This window comes from Microcebus murinus, chromosome 12 (assembly GCF_040939455.1).
Source record: "Microcebus murinus isolate Inina chromosome 12, M.murinus_Inina_mat1.0, whole genome shotgun sequence".
NCBI lineage: Eukaryota > Metazoa > Chordata > Mammalia > Primates > Cheirogaleidae > Microcebus > Microcebus murinus.
The window spans coordinates 56,949,421-56,969,359 of record NC_134115.1 but is presented as its reverse complement, the minus strand read 5'-3'; the positions used below and the strand labels follow the sequence as shown (position 1 = coordinate 56,969,359).

General features: G+C 48.0%; 1 protein-coding gene across 2 annotated transcripts in view; it reads left to right on the top strand.

Annotated features, from left to right (window-relative positions):
- Positions 1-18,070, top strand: part of B4GALT1 (beta-1,4-galactosyltransferase 1) — a 52,621-nt gene extending 34,551 nt beyond the window's left edge. Inside the window, exons 3-6 of one of the 2 annotated variants that reach the window (XM_012770170.2) lie at positions 9,869-10,056; positions 12,205-12,327; positions 14,819-14,923; positions 15,109-18,070. In XM_012770170.2, coding sequence (XP_012625624.1) covers positions 9,869-10,056; positions 12,205-12,327; positions 14,819-14,923; positions 15,109-15,241 — 549 coding nt within the window. In that variant the 3' untranslated portion in view covers positions 15,242-18,070. The other variant, XM_076008797.1, reaches the window with a different exon arrangement.
- The last annotated feature ends 1,869 nt before the right edge of the window (positions 18,071-19,939 follow it).

Sequence of the window (19,939 nt, the reverse complement as noted above, 5' to 3'; positions counted from 1 at the left end):
ACCGGTGAGGAAACTGAGGCTCAGAGAGGGAAAGTGACCAGTAGAAAGTCACACGAATAACAGCAGGCTGCAGCTCAAACCCCAGCCCCTGACTCCAAGTTCAGTGCCCTCTCACCGCACCACAGCGACTCTCCTGGAGGGTGTATAGCCCCTGCCCCCACCTGTTTCTCAAAGTCCAGATCTGGGGCTAGGAGAGAGCTCCGTGCTCAGACTGCCTGGCCTCAGTCCTGGCTCTGCCGCTTCTACTCAGGGACCTTAGGCAGGCTCCTTAAGCTCTTCAGACCCCAGTTTCCTCCTCAGGGGAAGGGAAGGGTATAGCATATATCTCCTGCAGCTGGTGAGCCCTCAGTGAGCACCATCTGTTTAGCACCAGCTGTTTGTCGCTTCTCTGCCCTCCACTCTTCCTGCCTGTTTCCTCTGCTTGGCACGGTAAATCCTCTCGTCCTGTCCCGCCCCTGCCTCACCCCCACTCAGTACCAGCATCAGCACCCTTCCTCCTATTGGTCTGGACTCCTTGGAGTTAGAATAATGGATAATGGTGTGAGTCCGGTGACAGAATCTCAGAGGACTCAGGGGCCATGTGACGCGTCTAAGCTGTTCCAGAGTGGGGTTGTGTCTCAAAGCTCCACTCACAGGAGTGAACTATCACAGGCTTTTATGGCTCGTACTCCTGCCCATAGTAAGCTATTAACCACCCCCATTTGGTTAGGCCCCTCTAGTCACCACCACAACTTCTGTCTCACAGTAAGTATATTGCAGGGGTGAGTAGGAGAGGCTTTCCCAGTCTAGAAAGAAGAACAAGCTGTGCTCTTTGTCCCCAGGGTCTCCTCCACCCCTCCTCCCTTAGCTCGGTGGCATGGGAGTGTCCCATTTGGCTCCTAGCACCCTGAGACACAGACGTCAAAGTCCAGCACCTGCAGCCTTGATTGGGGGGGTGGATGCTGAGATTTCATAGCAAACGGGGGACGACTGCTGCACTTCCTCATACCTCAGGCTGGAGAGGAAACTGTGCACCACCCAATGAGGAGGGAAGGCAGGTTGCCACCTGGCAGCGCGAGCCCCACATAAAGGAATGCAGGATGTCTGTGGGATTACCCATCGTAAAAATTACAAAATAGGTGAGGAATGTAGGTGCAGCTGGCCAGGTGAGTTTGCCATGACCATATCAGAGCTGGTACCCAGGACTGGTCTCTCCAATTTCATCTGTTTATCTTCTGGCACTTCTATTCTTCTCCCTCAGCTGCCTGAGATCTTTCTAGTTCTCACCCTGTCACGCCCTCTTTTAAAACCCTTCAGTATGTCCCCAGTGCCCACAGGCAAGGGTCTAAATGGTCTGAAGCCCTGAGCTTAGCATCCGAGATAGTTTGCAGTCTGGCCCTAACCTACCCCTAGCTACTTCCTCCTCACCCCCCTTTGATGCGCTCTGTGCCACAGCCACTCTGGACTCTCCTCTTCACCCAGACACCTCTGTCCTCCTCCTTGTGCCTTTGCTTATGCAGAGTCCTCTATGCCTCTGGTGGCTTGCTTTCTGGCTATCTTTTAAGCACCCCACTCCCCCAACCTCATTGGCTCTGTGGGGCCCCTAGCAGGAGCTGGCTCCTCACTCCCTGCTGCTCCCAGGCCACTCAGCACTTTGTGGCAAAGGACGATGATCCTGCCTCACCCCAGCCCTAGGCTCCCAGTCCCTCATGCCTGACTCCTCTGCATCCCTGACCACGCAGCTCACACACAGTCCGGCGCAGACTCAGGCAGGGATTACAGCACAGAGCTTCTCCCTGGGATTCCCACCCCCTCATTTACACCCAAAGGGTCAGAGCACCCCTTACTCTTGGTCTTCCGGCTAGATCTGTGTCCCTTGGAAGCAAAGCCTCCTTTAAACTTGCACAAGCCCCTCCCTGGGCCTCTCCCCAAAGCTTCCCGTCATTTCTAACCAGAGCACAGGCTGCCTGTGGCACAGTCCTTGGGGTGACTTCCCTTTTTAGGAAAAATGCAAAGAAGCTACTTTAGCTCCATGGTTGTTAATAGTCATAAAATTCCTTTATGGCCCTTTGGACTCAGCATGTTTTCTGATCTCACCTTGAATTGTGACCATCACAACCCCCCAGTGAGGCAAATAGGTCCTCTGATGGTTCCACTGAGGGAAGTCTCCAAAGGTAGGCATGTGACAGCTGGGTGGCAGAGCTGGGATTCAGACAGAGGTCACCTGAGACCTAAGGAATGCCTCATCTTGCCAGGGTTATTCCCAGAATGCCACACACACACTGCCAACACTGAGTGTCCCTAGGACTTGAGAGGAGGGCTAGCAGCTCTTGAGTGACAGCCTCAGAGCCCCCCACCCCGCCCTTGCCCCATTGTTACACCAACTTGGAACCCTGGGCCTGAGAGACTGTGGATAAGTAGAGGGAGGACCCAGCTAGCTGCCCTGAGATGTCTTTGTCTGGCTTTGAAATTTGTTTCCTTCTCCTTTTCATCTGTGCACTGTGTTAGGGTGATAGGACGCCAGTTCCAGGCTGCTTGTGGACAGATTTGGAGACAGCCCTTTGTGCCCCCAGTGAGCAGGAGCAGCTGTCACCTCACTTCAGCAGCTTATCTCTGTCAGTGGTCTAGGCAGCTGGTTCCTACAAGAGGTCAAGATCACTTGGGGCATAGCAGACTCATGGGCCCACCACCCCATTAGTGAGGGCAGTTGCCTGGGCACGATCATCTCTATTCACCATCCCCCATCCTGCCTCCCCTTCCCTCCCTGAGCTTTAGCACCCAGATAGGTGTGTGTGGGCATGGGGCTCCGTGGGGTGGGTGGGGTGGTCCTGGCTGTGGGGGGTGGGAAGGGGAGGTGGGAGGAGGAAGTCTGGGGGGTGGCTCTGTGCCACCGCTGTTTGAGTGCTGCCTCCTTGCTGTGTTTCCCCCCTCTGTCCATGTCTCTCTGGAGGATGTGTGGAAGCACTCGCATTGCTGTTGAATTGCCTCTGTGGATGTTCTGAGAAGGGACAAGGAATGACAGCTTGTAAGGATCTGCCTTTGCATTGGAGCAAGGGTGGGCAGAACCGGCCCCTTTTCCTTTGCAGCCTTGACCTCTGCCTCTCTCTTCCTTACCTTGCCTCCTTGCGTCCATCCTCTCTTTTCTTCTTCTTTTTTTTCCCCTTCTAGTGAGGCCTTTTGCCTTTACTTATAAGTCCTGTTTGTAGCAAAGCAAGCAAAAGGAGGAGTTCTCTGTGATCTGCTTCTTGCTCTCCACCTACCTTCTCTTCTGTACTCTCCGCCTCCTGTAAAGAAAGAGAGAGAGTAATGCCGACCTAACTACTGCTGTCACTGCTGCTGCCACCACTGCTGCCACCGCAACCCTGGTAATGTCCACACGCCCTCAGATCAACCTAGAGCCAGGGCCATGCTGGTCAAGGGGAAGCCAGGTAAATAAGCCCACAAGTGTGTCTTCCTTGGGCTTGGGGTCTCCCAGGCGAGGCCAGGGCCTCTGTGGGTTTCCTGGGAGATGCCACCGCTGCTGGAAGCCAGCCTGTTGTGCAGAAGTCCAAGGGACTTTCCCTCTTTAGCTTCAGCCACAGTCGAGCTCATACTCTATGTATATCAACTGTTGTGTCCTGCTTTTTTTTTTCTTAAATCCTATATCATCTGCATCTTCCATGTTATTTCATTGTCTTCATACTCATTACTTTCCATGTGTTCATAGTAGTTGATCATGGAGTTCTGTCATAATTAACATCCTTTTCTCTATTAGAAGGCAATTTAGATAATTTCCACTTTTTCACAAGTGTAAATAATACCATAATGAACACCTTTGAGTCTGAAGTTTATTCTGTGTTGGCTTCTTCCACACTCAGGATCACCTCCCCAGGCTAGATTTTCAGATGCAGGATTATGGGTTCAAAATGTTTTTCTATACATTTTTAATAGTTCTTAATACAAATGGCCAAATTGCTTTCTGAAAGAGAAGGCTTTATTTTCACAAGTATTTTTTTCCAGCTTGTATCTTTTTTTATTTTTGAGACAGGGTCTTACTTTGTTGCCCAGGCTAGAGTGAGTGCCGTGACGTCAGCCTAGCCCACAGCAACCTCAAACTCCTGGGCTTAAGCAATCGTACTCCCTCAGCCTCCCCAGTAGCTGGGACTACAGGCATGCACCACCATGCCTGGCTAATTTTCTTCTATATATATTAGTTGGCCAATTAATTTCTTCTATTTATAGTAGAGACAGGGTCTCGCCCTTGCTCAGGTTGGTTTTGAACTCCTGAACTCAAATGATCTGCCCGCCTCGGCCTCCCAGTGAGCTGGGATTACGGGCGTGAGCCACCACGCCCGGCCTCCAGCTTGTATCTTAAACATCCTGAAAGTGCTTAGTGCCACCCTCTTGATGTATTCTACTGAAAGTCAACGTCACAGTGCCTCGGGCCCTGAGAGAGGCAGGCTGCCGGCTGGGGTGTAAAACCGTGTCTATGTTCAGCTAACCTAGAATCCTGAATCCCTGCTGGGCTGTTCTAGGAGCTCAGTTCTCTCTGAAGGTGACTTTAGGGCCTCCATCCAATCTGTGTTCCTATGTGGCAGGGGTCAAGGATGTGCTCGCTCTTGAGAGTGACTACTTTGGCCAACAGAGAACCACCCCTCAGCCTGGTCCCTGGCTCTGAAGGGCCATTTTCTCTTACTCACTGGGTAAAGAGTTTAAGTCTCATATCCAAGTTTTGTTGAGGGCTCCTCTGTCTGAACTGTGGACTGCCACGTTATTATGGTTAAAAACTAGAGCCCAACTGCTGTGAACTCATGGGTGAGTGGGAATTAGCCCTCCACAAACTCAGCACTTGTGTAATCCCAGGATCTTCACAGTAATTCTCTGGGGATCACCTCCCAGCCTGTCCACTGTCCCAGATCCACACTCAGGCTGCAGGAATGCCTCGTCCGAGCTTCTCGGCCTCTCATCTGTGATGGCTTTCCCGCAACCCGCTCAGCCCAGCTCCTTCCTCCTAATGGCTGAGTGGGCACAGAAGAGCGCGCAGAGGGTGTTTCAGCAAACATTGCCACTGGCTGCAAACCTGCCCATGGGTCTGTGGTGTTCAGAGACTGGGAGTAACTGCGTGCATGGTAGGGTGCGGGGTGGCTTTGTGATAGGCCAGGGTGATGTGTGGGAGCCCCAGTGTCTCTCCCATCACAGAGAAATTCTGATCCATCGGGAGTCTTGGCTTCAGGTGGATGTGTCCAGCCGCGTTACTGCTGTGTCCTTTGGTGGAGGAGAGACCAGGTATGGCCAGTCCCTAAGCCATCACGATCTGGGATGTGTCTGTTGGTGTACACACATGGGCCTGGGTGAGGGATGGAACGGACCTTCCAGAGACTGTTAGGACAAGGGGGGACATGGCTTCCTGTCATTGGCCATCTGTGCCCTATTGTAATCAGGGGAAGGCCACTCTCACCTTCCTTAACCACATTTAGGATTTTCCTGGGGATTGGACCAGACTCTGGTACCTGCCCTGAACCCCCCACAAAGGCTACTTGCACGTGCAGTGCACATCCCCAGAGAGCAGGTAAAGAATGAGATGGGAAGTGGAGCCTCTGCCTTTAGCCTTTGAGGGGAGGCGTTCTCTACTTAACCACCATTATAGCCTAGGCCTGTCTCTCACTGGAATCAAACAATAGCTTCTTAACTGATCGCCCTGCCTTCACTTGGTTGGGGCACAAATCCCTCCTTGAAATGCAAAACATAGTTTAAGACTCCCTTGGCCTAAATATTAATAAAAGATAAAGCCTAAGTATCTTAGCAAGCACCTAACCCTCTTTGCCCCCTACCCTCCCTCCCCAACAATTTGGCCCACTTCTGCCTTCTGGCCTCACTCATTCTGCAGTTCCTCAAATGTTCTCTTTTTCCCCACAGCCTTTAAAATGTGCTCTCCGTGCATGCCTTTCTTTGCTCCTACAACTGTCCTCTCTCCCACCACCGCCTCTGCAGTCTGGGTCTGGTCTGATTCTACCTGCTTTCTCTGGTCCCCCTCCTGCAGCGAACTTTGCCGAGTCATTTCGGGATCATCTGTATTTTTTGGCCTCTCTTCTTCCTGTCTTCTTCCTCTAAGAGCAGTCAGTTGCCCTAGAAGGAAGTGATAACTATAACTCTTATTTACCAACCTCAGATGAAGCCCACACTTTAAAAAACTGGGTCATTCAAAGGGACACCTGTGCCCTGCATGCTGGCTCCTCTTCACCAAGCGTGAGTTCCCCCACATTTCACAGGTCTCTGGAGGGCTCTTTGCTTTCTTTTGCTGCTAGAGACTCTAAATGTGAAGCCACAGGCTAACCCACTTGAGCCTTAACCCTTTTTAGAAAGTCGCCCTCCATCAGAGAATCAGGATTTGGGAGGAATCTTGAAGCTGACTGGGAAGGAGACTGGGAAGGACATGGGAAACACTACGGAAGGCAGAGTTTCTGGGTTAGATCCTGAGAGACATTTTGAAAAGTCTGAGTGTTCAAGATAGATGCGAAAACCTTTTCCTATAATATTAATAATTACAGTAGCTGACACTTGTTGCCAGACAGTGTGCTAAGATTTTTTTCATGCATTGTCTCATTTAGTACATCTCATTTGTTATCTGCATGACTCAAAAACAGAAACTGAGGCCTGGACATGTGATTTGCCCAAATTCACATAGTTAATAAGTAAAGAAGCTGGCATTCCTGGGATAAGAATGCATGTGTCTGCCATGATGGTGTATTTGGCCTGGCCTGACAATGCTTGATCAATGTTTACTTGAGTGAATGAAGTGTCAGATGCACTGGAGGAATGTGCTCAGCAAGGAGGGGCAGGAAGGAGGGTTGGGTGTCTTGTCACCTCCTGTTAGTGGTGGGAATTGATAGGCTTGCCAGGACCTGTCTTTCTTATCAAGAAAGATTGAGTGCCCAGGTTTTATGGCATTTCACCCAAAGAAGCCTAGAAAAGACTTACTGTTCTGTAATCCCAGGGAAAGAAGAGGAAGACACACTTTCCTCATCCACCGTTCTGTTGGTCTGGTGTTCCCAGGGGCCCTGACAGTAATGTCACCTGTTATAGTGTACCATGTGCTTGCTTTATACCTGGACCACACAGATGAGGCCAGGCTGGCAGCAGGGTTAAGAGGAATGATGTGTAGTTCAGGTTATTTTGGAAAACTGCCTGGCCAGTTCTATATGTGGGCCAGACACTGGGTGCCTTACCGAGTTGGAAGAGCTGTGGCAGCAGCTGCGGTCAAAGAGGTAGAACTAGGTGTGTTTCTTGGGCTTCTCCTCCAGGCTGCCATTGTTCATGGGCCTTGGCTCCAGAGGTACCCATTTATGGTTCCAAATTTCCAGTTCCTGGAAGGAAAAAAATGCTAAGTTCAATCTCAGGCATCCGATTGATCAAATACCATGCTCCCCCGAAAATAAGACAGGGTCTTATATTTATTTTTCCTCACGAAGACACCCTAGGGCTTACTTTCAGGGGATGTGTTATTTTCCTCTCAAAGCCTCAGCTTGCAGCATGCACAGGATAATCAGGACCTGACAGGGGGAGCCGACTTTGTTGGTGGGGCTTTGTTGGTGACCGCACCTTTCCGGACACCTCTGGGATAGTAGCTGTCACGATGGGGCAAATGAGAAGGGCTGCGAGTCTTCTTTACCACTCTGCAATGAAATGCATGGGTTGTGCAGATACACTGCGTAGCCACACCCTTCACTAGGTCTTATTTTCGGGGTAGGGCTTATATTGCACGAGTGCTTAGAAATCCTGCTAGGGCTTGTTTCATGGGTTGGTCTTATTTTCGGGGAAACATGGTAATCGTGGCCAGCTGGCCAGATCCTGTGGTACAGACATGGCCACCAGGAGCCCCCTGTGCCAGGTATTGGGGAATGACCTAGAGAAGGGAGCGTTATCATAAGCTGGGAAGCCTCCCTTGGGTATCTGCTACACAAGTGTAAAAAGGCTTTGTTGGAACACCTTTCTTTACTTTTGGGAAAAGTGTTCAATAAGGCAGAATTGTGTTTGAAATGTAAGTCTGGGTTGGGGTGAAAGTTGTTACAAGATTGTCAAGGTGATTAAATGAAATGCCATACATGTAAACACACTTATCTAGTGCCTAGTATATGATATCCCCTTAATGAATATTAACAGTGTATTGTGATTATAATAATCTAACAACTGCACAGTGTTTATATGCAGTTTCTAAACTTAGAACTTCTTTGAACCCATGATGCAGAATCAACTAAATCAACTCGTAGCCAGTGGGACAGCCAAGGAACACAAGGTGCCTTTGGGCACAGCCTTCTTTTACCACACATGGTTAGGAGGTGTTGGTGGGGGAAGGGGTAAAGAAAGGAGCTCTTGTGCATAAAATGTGTCCTTAATTCATTTACTATTCTCTTGGCTGCTTTTTCTGATCTCCTGGCACCTGTCTTTCCCTAAGTGGTTTGCTTCCCTGAGTCCCCCAACTGAGGCAGGATGGCTGGGGTGTGTCCCTGTGCTCAGTACGCACACAGGCAGCCTTGCATGGAGCACCAGTTTCCAAGTCCTCTTTTGGGGGCATGGAAAGAGGACTTTGTGTGTCCCACTTTTGAGACTGTGTACTGATTGCAGGCCCTTGTGGAGCACTTTTTCCTAAAGTAGAGGCCCTTGTTCATCCCAGGAGATGTGGGGAAGAGCACTAAGTGATGAACCCAAAGGTATTGGGTCTTAATTTGTTTCTTCATGGTGCCATGGTGAGGATTCTGGTCAGGATGAGAGCAGGTGTGCAGAAGGGCTTTGGGACTGCTGAGAGTGAGAGGTGGCAGTGTCAATGCTGGGGCTTCCTCACTAACCTGGGGCATGGAAGTTTATAAGAGCTAAGTCCCCTGTGCTGATCCCTGAGGGGGCCTTTTAGTTGGAGCTTCCCAGAAGGGGTTGCTGTCTGCCATTGTATGTTGAAACCCATCCTTTGATCCATTCATTCATTCATTCATTCATCAATCATTCATTTATTCAGCCAGCCAGCAACTATTTACTGAGCTCTTACTGTATGATAGGCAGTGTTCAAGGAACGGAGTGAATGAAAAACAAAAAATCTCAGCCTTCATTGAGTTTGCATTCTAGTGGGGGAGACTGAAAGTAAACAAGATAAATAAACAAAATATGTAGGGCCTTTGCACTAGCAGACTTGGTGCTTGGGGACCCAGGGGTTGGCACCCTGAAACAGGCGTCCCTCTTGTCTATTGCACACACTATTTCTATCATGGTACGTACCACACTGCTTCCTACCCTACATTGTGAGCCCTGTGAATGCAGACATTGAGTTGGGTTCATCATATTTCTCTGGTGCCTGGTTAGGGCCAGAAAGACGCATGGAAGGCACACAATGTGATAATCAAACCATGGTCAACTATATAAATAGGGTAGAAGTGAAAAGTCCCACAGGTACCCAACTAATGTCACCTTTTCCTGGATATCTTTCCTGGAATTAGTCTATTTTATAGTATAGGTATAAATAAATGACATATGTTTAAATGCCCTTTTCACCTTTCTTTTTAGAGCTTCCTTAATTTTTGTTAACAGCTCTATTCCATTGTATGGATGTGCCATGACTTATTGAACCAGTTCCTAGTGATGCTTACGATGTTACTTGCAATCTTTTGCTATGATGAACACTCCACAGTGAACACTGTTGTTCATAGTCATTCATACACATGCAAGTCCTTTTGTAGGCTAAATCCCTAAAAGTGGGATTACTGGCTTATAGGGTATAGAATTCTGATTTGTAAAGTGGGGACAGAAAAATGAGGCCCAAGAGTTGACTAATGCCCAAATATATATAGGGGACAAGTTACCAGTCCCTGTGAGTGTTCTGCCCATAGGCCTTCAGGCATCTGATATGTTTTTGTTTCTGTACCAGGCTGGAGAATCTATGTTCAATCGTGCTAAGCTCCTCAACGTGGGCTTTCGAGAAGCCCTGAAGGACTATGACTACAACTGCTTTGTGTTTAGCGACGTGGACCTCATTCCAATGGATGACCATAACTCCTACAGGTGTTTCTCACAGCCGAGGCACATTTCTGTTGCAATGGATAAGTTTGGATTTAGGTAAGAGGTGTTCAACTGGAGTCTGTAGTAAGCATGTTTCTCTCGTATGTTGCCTGGGAAATGCAATTCCTTCAGCTCAGGATTGTCTCTTTAGGCTCTGGAGGAGGATGCCTCATTTGAGAAATGGGTGCTCTTTAAGCTCTAAGTCAGTTATTATTTGAGAAGGAAAGATGGGTCCAGAAATGCAAGTAGTCTGCACATACAGACAAGAGCAGGTTTTAGTGTTTTGGAAGGCTCCCAGTTTTAGGTTCTAGACACGTACTGTATTTTCTTGCTTTGTTCTTTCCTCTGCCCCACACAGTTGGGGAAACAAATTGGAATAATTGTTCGCCCACTAAATTCTTGAGCTTGGATACCTCAGCAGATATTCCTTGGCACTTTTAAGAAGGAACATGATTCTCTTTCCCAGTGGAACATAGACTTCTGCTTAAATGCAAAGCCCAAACATTTCCATCGAAATGCTCCTTGTGAAGAGGCCAGCCCAGATGCCCTATTAGGGTATAATCCAAAGCCTGTTGTCATAGGTGAGAAAGGGCCTTGTAGTCCATTGTATCAGGTTCTTTTTATCCTCATCATTTCTTCCTATCCTCTCTTGCTGGAGGCATGAGGGCCATGATGTGAGTATAGATGTGTCTGACGTCCTTTCCCCAGATCAAAGGTATTCAGGCCCTAAACTTGCTGTCTTAAAGGGGGAAAGATTTGAATGTGACATCACTTTTAGACTCTTCAGAAAGCACGCTGCCTTTTTGTCTTCCCTCCCTCCCTGTTTGTGTAGCTTCTTCTCTTTAAAATACACAGGTCCATACCCTGATCCTTCTTAATTCCTGCCTTGAAGCATGGTGGTGAACCCGGATGGGGCCCAAGTGGTCATCTGATTCCTTGCCACAGCACCATGTTGGTTTCACAGACAGCCAGTCAGGTTTGGGAATGGGGCAGGTAGTTGAGAAAGCAGCCAGGACAGCAAAACCAAATCTTGTGAATTTCCCATGTACTTCCCGTTGAAGTGGCTAAGAAGCCACTTCTGTAAAGACACTGAATATCAAAAAACCTCAATGGCCTGGCCACCTTTGGTTCAGACCCTCACGTTAAAAGTGTGGACAGTAGCATGGGGTGTGCCAAAAGGTGGATGACTCGGCACTGAAGTGAGGACACCTAGTTACAACAGGTTCAGTAAAGCAGGCCTCCAGGGGTCTTTGCTTGGGGACACTTACAGTCAGAATTCCCAAATGTATTTGAAAATAATAATTACATCTTTATTTTCATATGCTCTATATGGTTTGGCTGACTTCCCCCTCAAAGGCTGAGTTAGAGTGTTCCTTAATTTATGTGATGGGTTTTGGTCTCTTTGGATTCCAGTAAGAGGCCGAGTGTGGAGTCACACTCAGGGTCAACACAAAGCTGCAGCCCTTAGAGAACCCACCAGAAGGCCTTGGGGCACATCCTGATTATTGACATTTCTCATCAGCGCTTATTCTGTGTTCCTCAGGAGTTGACAAGTCATAACCATTGAAATATTGAAATACAAAAAGTTTTGGAAGGATGAGAACCCAGGTGCCATACTACTTGCTTGGAAATATATAAAAATAGGTTCACCATTGTGCATTTTGTTTAGTCAGGAAAAGCAGATATTCCAAAGAAAATTTTATTTTAGCAAATTTCTAGAAATGCTGCATCTATTAGGGTAAGTGTTCAAGCCAAAGAATGAAGAGCTAGAATGGTAGATAAGATCAGGGTGGGGCCGGGAGGGGAGCACCAGACAGTGGGCACAGGGAGGCTAAAACAATCTCAGATGCCAAGACCTCCTACACAGAGGACTTCATTTGCAGGAGGGGGGCACAGAGGAAGCAGATTTCCTCAGCCACTCTGGAATAGCTGGGCTTATGCCTGCTCTTGTTACTGACTGATTTTCTAGCTAACTATGGAAATAGCTCTGTATTCTTGGAAAGAAGATTCTACTTTTTGATATCTGTGTCTTTAAGATAACCTGAGCCCCACAAAAGCAAAACAAGCAAAACCCTCATAAATCCCCCATCAGAAGGTTCCAGAGAATAAAGAATAACTTTAAAGCTATGTATGTTTTCAGCAAGCTTTGTTTTAGACATTTTAAAACTTAACCACTGGTCCTCTATGTATATGTTTTTTCCCCAGCCTGCCTTATGTTCAGTATTTTGGAGGTGTATCCGCTCTAAGTAAACAACAGTTTCTCAGCATCAATGGATTTCCTAATAACTACTGGGGTTGGGGAGGAGAAGATGATGACATTTTTAACAGGTAATGATCACAACTTAGATCTCTTTCTCCATTGTCAACTTTCATATCCAGTTTTTGAATGAATGAGTGCTTGGTTATTCTGCAAGGATTGACCCTCAGGAGGGATACAGTCCCCACTCAACTGAAATTCTTAGGTGTGTCTTCCTGTAGGTCCTAAAAAGGGTCTTTAGGAAAATGAGCTTCTGATATTTTTGCATTAGCTTTGGAAAATATAAAATGGGAACCAAGTGAAGTGATGAGTTTATTTGACTTGCCATGTGCCATTTCATACTGAAGGAGTAAATATATGTCCTTTGTAAAAATTTAGCATCTCATTTCCCTTTCAGTGTGAAACAAGTTTCCTTGGGAAGAATCTAACTTTCTGCACAGAATCTTTATATTATATTTTTTATTTTGGAGTATTAGTGGGGGTTTTTTGTTGTTATTGTTGTTTGTTTTTGGCACAAGGTCTCGCTATGTTGCCCAGGATGGTTTTGAACTCCTGGCTTCAGGTGATTCTCCAACCTCAGCCTCCCAGTAGCTGGGACTACAGGTGTGTGCCACCATGCACAGCTTATTGTGAAGTCATTTTAACATACACAAAAGAGGATAACGAAGACCCATCTGGCCCTAACAACCATCATGCCATGGCCAATCAAGGCCCATCCATATCCCAGGGCTCTTTTTAAGCTGGTAAACCTTTATCGTGTAGGTTGTCTTTACAGCTAGTTAAAACTATCTATCAGTGGCTTTTGTGTGTGTGTGTGTGTGTGGCAGAGTCTTGCTCTATTGCCCTGGGTAGAATGCAGTGCTATCATCGTAGCTTACTGCAACCTCCAACTCCTGGGCTCAATCAATCCTCTTGCCTCAGCCTCCCGAATAGCTGGGACTATAGGCTCTCATCATATGCCCAGCTAATTTTTCTATTTTTAGTAGACATGGAGTCTCACTCCTGCTCAGGCTGGTCTCAGAACTCCTGAGCTCAAGTGATCCTCTGGCCTCGGCCTTCCAGAGTTTATCAGTGGCCTTTGAAACCACGTTGTTCTGCTCAGCCGTCTCTGGAAATGGAGGCTTCAACCTCAGCTGTCAAAAAGAAGCATCTTCTCCCTCTGCAAACCAGTCTGAACTCGTCACTGAGTTTTATATCAGAACACGCCCTTGTGCAGCCTTTCTTAAGTGGAGTGCATTTATTTGCTCAATTAACAGGAGTCTGTCAGAGCAACAGCTAAGTCATTCAGCATTACCATTGTGTAAGAACTTGACATAGACCCAAGTCTTTAATATAGGCCTGGAAGGAGAGTTGAACTTTAGAATATGCAGGTTGGTTATTAAGCATGCATGCACTTAGTGAGCATCTGCTGCATGTAGAGCACTATGCCAGGCAGGCCCAATGAGGTGGACACTGAAAACCTGAACATAGGGTCCAGACAGAAGCAAACCTGCTTCCACAGATCCAGCCCTGGGCAAACACTCTGGACCGATATGATAGAGTGTGGGGTTGATAGGATAACACAGCCCTGAATGGTCAGAATGGCTGGGGGGCAAGGGGCCATTGAGAACCGACACACTAAGGTGGTGGGACTAGAAAGATGAGAGATGTGTGGACCAACTGTCTTGAAAGAGAAAAGACCTAACTTTTATCGTGACTTACTTACCATATGCCAGGCACCAGGATCAGCACTCGGGGGAGACAAGGCCAGAAACCTTGAAGTCATCCAAGAGCAACCAGTCCTGCCTCTTAACCAACTGTGTTATTTCTGCTGTTGGGGCTTTGACTTTGGTCTTCATTCCTTTTCCCTGAACCAACACAGAATCCTCCACCCTGTTCTGGCTGCCCCTAGTCTTGTTCTCTGCCCTCCATGCTTATACTGCTTACCAGAAAGACTTCCCCATGGCCAAAATCACGTGGGGAAGCACCACATGTTATATCCCTTTCAGACACTGGCACTGCTGGGTGTCCGAGAAGGCCTTGCTCTTCTCTTCAGCCTCATCACTTGCCACTTCCCACCCCAGACCCTTGTCACCAGTCCCCAGAAATTTATGTTGCTCCCTGAGGGCACCATGTTTGCTGTCACCTCCGTGCCCCTGCGTGTGCTGTCCTGGCCGCCCAGCGTGCTCTGGCAGACACCTGTTCATCCTCACAACTTGGCTCTATCCAGTCGGCTCTGGCAGAGTTGGTTGCTCCTTCCTCCGTGCCCCCAGCCCCATCTTCCTCTCCTCACCTCTGTCCTGGCACCGAAGGCCTTATGTTCTGAGCACCCACCCTGTAAGTTTTGTGAGGGCTGACACCCCAGTGCCTGGCACATGGTAGGCAACCCCGCAAACTGCAGCACACCAGTTGTGAAAGGACATGGAGTAGGAGTGTGAGTTTTAACCAAGGTTGTGCTGTGCTGGGTCCTGGCGTGATGCTGGGTGTGAGCTGAGTGAGAACCCAAAGCAGGGTGGTTTAGGGTAACAGTCTTGCAGCTGGGACTCTCTCTGTGACTGTGACTTTTCCCCCTACTCTTTGCAGATTGGTTTTTAGAGGCATGTCTATCTCTCGCCCAAATGCTGTGGTTGGGAGGTGTCGCATGATTCGCCACTCAAGAGACAAGAAAAATGAACCCAATCCTCAGAGGTACGTTCTACGTTTATTCTTATTCCTTCGTTCCCCGTTAGGATGGGGGAGGTAGGCGGCAGAAAGGAGGCTCTGGAGAAGGCTCTGTGCCTCAAGGGAAACTGGGAGGCAGGGGAGTACGGTTAATGATTTCTTGTTAGGATTTTTGTTTTGACACCATCCCTTTGCCCCCTTTTTCCTTCTAGGTTTGACCGAATTGCACACACAAAGGAAACAATGCTCTCTGATGGTTTGAACTCACTCACCTATGAGGTATTGGAAATACAGAAATACCCATTGTATACCCAAATCACAGTGGAGATCGGGACACCAAGCTAGCGTTTTGGTACGCGAATAAGAGACCTGAAAATAGCCAGGGACCCTCGCTGTGTGTCTCTGCCAATCTGCTGGGCTGGTCCCTCATTTTTACCAATCTGAGTGACAGGTCCCCTTTGCTCATCATTCAGATGCCTTTCCAGATGACCGGGACAAGTGACATATTTTGCCTCCAACTTGGCTTGGCATGTGACTTCTTAGCTCTACGAGGCTTTTGTCATTATAGAAACTGTCAGCCTTTGAGGGCCATTCTTGACGTGTTCACAGTGTCACCCCAAAGAGAACTGTACACAGCCCAAAATTTGGTGACTGTGGGACTCATTTCCAGTGATAATACTGCTAAATTGTTGTGAAATAGGACAGACTTTCTCTAAATTATGGTGTTTTCATTACTGAATGAAAAATGGGAGAGTGCTGCTAAAATTGGGTTGGTGTGATATTTTTTGGTTATCATATTTTAACAGAAAAACACAAAATTTCAGTTATTTCATGCCCCCCCAGCTTCTTTCAGTGGTATGCAACTATTACAATCACTTTGTGTGTGTGTGTGTGTGTGTGCGTGTGTGTCTGTCTGTCTGTCTGTCTTAGAAAAAGAATTTTAGAACTTGAGCCTTGGACCTTTTGTCCTGCTTATGTGTGAATTCCAAGGTAACTTCAGCCAACAGAGCAAAAGCCTTGGGTATTCGCACATTCAGTGGTCTCTCTCCAGACTGTCTGATTTCTGAATGTAAAGATTTTTTTAATAGCAGTTTGTAGTATTTTAAAGAAAGAAAAAATTGAGTTCTAATATGATCTAGCTTGATTTTGTGTTGATCCAAATTTGCATAGCTGTTTAGTGTTCAGTCATGACAATTTATTTTTCTTGGGCATGCTATGTAAACTTGAATTTCCTGTGTATTTTTATTGTGGTGTTTTAAATGTAGAGAGGGGATTGAGCATTTTTTTAGGGAAAAATAATAATGTATGCTGTAGTGGCCACACATAGGCCTATGATTTAGCTGGCAGGCCAGGTTTTATGAAGAGCAAGATCACCTTCTGGTCCCTTGACAGGCAGGGCCTTCCAGTCAGCATTATCCTGCCAGACCTCTGGGACAGAGACCTGGGAGACACAAGCCTGCAGAACTCCCCCTCTCCCCTGGTGGGCAGGGTGGAGGGAACCTCAACCTCCTTGGACTGACCCCTCCTCAGGGCCCTAGGCTGTGGGGTTGTAAATAACAGCATAACACGACCAGGTTGTTTACCAGCCCTTCATACCTCCCCCAGGTGGAGGGAACCTCCTTTCTGGCAGCTGGGGCCACCTCCCTGGGAGGCTCTGCCAGCTACACTCCCCAGCCCACACTGCATTACCAGTTCTCCTTCTTCCTCCTTCCTCGCTTGGCCTGTCTTTCTCTTTCCTTCCTCTCCCTTTTTGTTCCTTTGCCTCTTGCCTGTTCCCTAAAACTTGACTGTGGCACTCAGGGTCAAACAGACTATTCATTCTCCAGCATGAATGTGCCTTTTAATTAGCAATCTAGAAGGAAGTTCAGCGGAACCCACACCCCAACTCCCTCCCAAGAACTCTGGTGCCTAAAGCCTCCCATTCCACCTCAGGTTTTTAGCAGGTGCTCCCACCCCAGTGAGGCTCATCCACAGGGATGTCTTTCGTAAGCCCACCTCTGCTGGGAGACATTTAGCCACCTAGGGTGAGATGGCACGAGGCACTTCCTTTGCTGAGTACCTTGGCCAGGTCCAGCCTGGGCAGAGGTCCTGAAACTCCGCTGCCTAATCACAGGGTTGAGCCCTCTGCTCGTGGCCGACCCCAACCACTGCCCTCCTGGGCACCAGCCCTTAGTGTGGAGGCTGGGCGGGTGCCTGGCCCTGGTCTTATCTGTGCCTTTAATGCTTCCAGCATCTCACATGGTAACTTGGTTCTCTTTCCAGAAGCCTTTGTATTGGTTAAGAATTATTTTCTACTGCAGAAGCAGCTGGGCTATGCAAAAAGTATTCCTCTGTCAGTTCCCCACTCTGTAATAAGAATGTTATTAAAACCAGGAAAGACTGCACTGAAGAGAGGGTGTTGGGAAATGCAAAGAATGAAGGCCTCTCTGTCCCCAGATTCTGACTTTTCCAAAGTGCCTTAAAAGAAAGGAGACAAATGCCCTGAGTGGTAACTTCCCTGTTACTTACTTTACTCTTAAAACAGAATTCTACCTTTTCTTTTTTCTTTCTTTTTTTCATTACGTTTTTGTTCATATCAAGTATTTGGCTCATTCTCAGAACCAAGGGAAATACCGCTTCACCCGTCCCCCCATTTGCTGACCTTTCAGTGCACTCGGGCGGGGGGGGGGGCGAGGCACGTTAGGCCTGGACACTTGCCTGGGCCACGAGGTGCTGCGGGCCCTCTTTCCTCAGTAGGGCTGCCAGGGCTGAGGGTGCGGGGAGCATTTCTTTCACTTGGGAGTTATGACCATGATGTTGTCATGTGCTGTGCCTTTCTCTGTTCCTGTCCATCCCATTGCTGGTGATGCTGTGTGATGTGGCCTTTGGGAAAGGTCAGAGGACAGAGGTGGCACAGGAGGGGAAAGGCAATGCTGCACTGGCCCTCAGCCTGAGCAGGGTGTCTGCTGACCGCTGGGCTGGGCCTGGGGGGCCCCACACAGCCGGGACGACAGCTTTCGTGTCCTACAGACTTGTTGTGCTATGTATTTTGATTTCCTGTGTATGCAAATGTGTGTATTTACCATTGTGTGTTGGGGGGGAATTTGACCTTGGTGTTCAAAACAGAAGTGTATTTTTACCTTTAAAATCTGGTAATATAACGTGAATAAATGACCCTATCTTTGTAACCACAAATCGTTTCTCTTTGCCTTGTTCAAGGGGTATCATGGTTGTGGGGAGGTTTGGTGGGGGGCAGGTGGCTGTAGCTGGGACAACAGGCATGCACCACCACACCCGGCTGTAGTTGTGACCTGTACTTCTGACACGGCCGTCTCCTCAGCTGTGCTCTACACAGCACACGAGCCTCCCTGGAATCAGACATTTCCCCATCTGAAACTCATTTTCTTATCTGTGAAATGGGAATGATAACACATAGAGACTTTTTGAGTCTTAAAAGAGATGATATGTCTAAAACAGTGACTGATGCCTCACAGGTACTCACTACGAAGTAGCTAATGCCATTTCAAAGTAGAATTTTTATCCCTAGCAGTTCTCTGGCTACCTTTTGCTTTTTTTTTTTTGACAATTGCAGAGGATGGTTTTTAACAATTGCCAGGATGGTTCAGATATAGATCTCAGAGCCATTTGTACAAGGTGTTCACAGTGGAACTTAAATGGAATTATCCAAAACAAAGTTTCTTGTCATTTTTGCTCTTTAGAGTCCTAGTTGTTACCTAGGCCCTTAAGATGGTAGGTGCTCCAGGCATCTGCTCCGTAGCCCTGGGTCAGGCACCAGCAGCCTCTCAGATGCTGGTTGGATTGAACTGGCACTCACAGACATGGGCCAGAGGAAACCAGTGTGCAGGACAGGTGCTGTCCAGGTGAGGGGCCATGGTGGCATGAAGCTATGAAGGCAGGAATCACTTGGGAAATGGGAACAGGCAGGGCAGCCCCTGTAGCCACTCCAGGGCCATCCAGCTGCCTCCATCCATCCGTGTGACTGCTGGAGGGATCCCTGGTGGCCTCAGGCCCTAGCAGAGGTGGCCTTGGGTTCAGATCTGACCTTCAAACAGGATGCATATTCTGGTCCTTGGGACGAAGTGCTACCTTATAGTGTCTGATGAAAAACCAAAGTATTTTTACTTCTCTTCTCACACACTACTGCTCTCAACCCTTCACTTTGACCCCAGATGTGTGGGGATTTCTCCCCACCAAGAAGCAACTCTCCAGTGGACACCTGGGTGCCCTACAATTTAACTCAATTCTGACACTATCTACCTAGAAATTGCAGCAGATCACACAGGTTGAGGGTTCAGTCTCACAAGATTGCTCCCACTTCACATGCCAGTCACAGGTAGTAGGTTGTTACCTATACTTCCTTTTAAAATTTTCTTTATTTTTTAGAGATAGGGTCTTGCAATGTTGACCAGGCTGGCCTCAAACTCCTGGGCTCAAGGGATTCTCCCACTTCAGCCTCCCAAGTAGCTGGGGTGACAGGTGTGCACCACAACGCCTGGCTATAGTTGTGATCTGTACTTGCGACAGACCAGCTATGAATTGGGGTTCCCCCTTGCCCCTACCTCAGGTTTGATTTACAAAGGACACAGATGAACAGCCAAATGGAGAGATGTATAAGGCAAGGCGTGGTGTGAGAAAGGGAGGATCTTCCATGACCTCTCCAGGTGCACCATCCTCTAAGCACCTCCCGTGTCCAGCTGCATTTTTAATAGAGGCTCGTCATATAGGCATAATTGATTACATCTCTGGCCATTGCTGGTCAACTTGACCTTCAGCCCCGCTCCCTTTCCTGGAAGATGAGAGGTGAGGCTGAAAGTTTCAAGCTTCTAATCATGGCTTGGTCTTTTTGGTGACCAGACCCCACCCAGAAGCCTACCCAGAGTCACTTCATTAGAACAAAAGATGCTCCTGTCATCCAGGAAATTCCAAGGGATTAGGAGCTCTCTCAGGAACCACGGTCAAAGACCAAATAATAGCACAAAAGATTCTCCTAGCACCCCTATTGCTCAGGAAATTATAAGGGTGTTAGAGCTCTGTGCCAGGAAC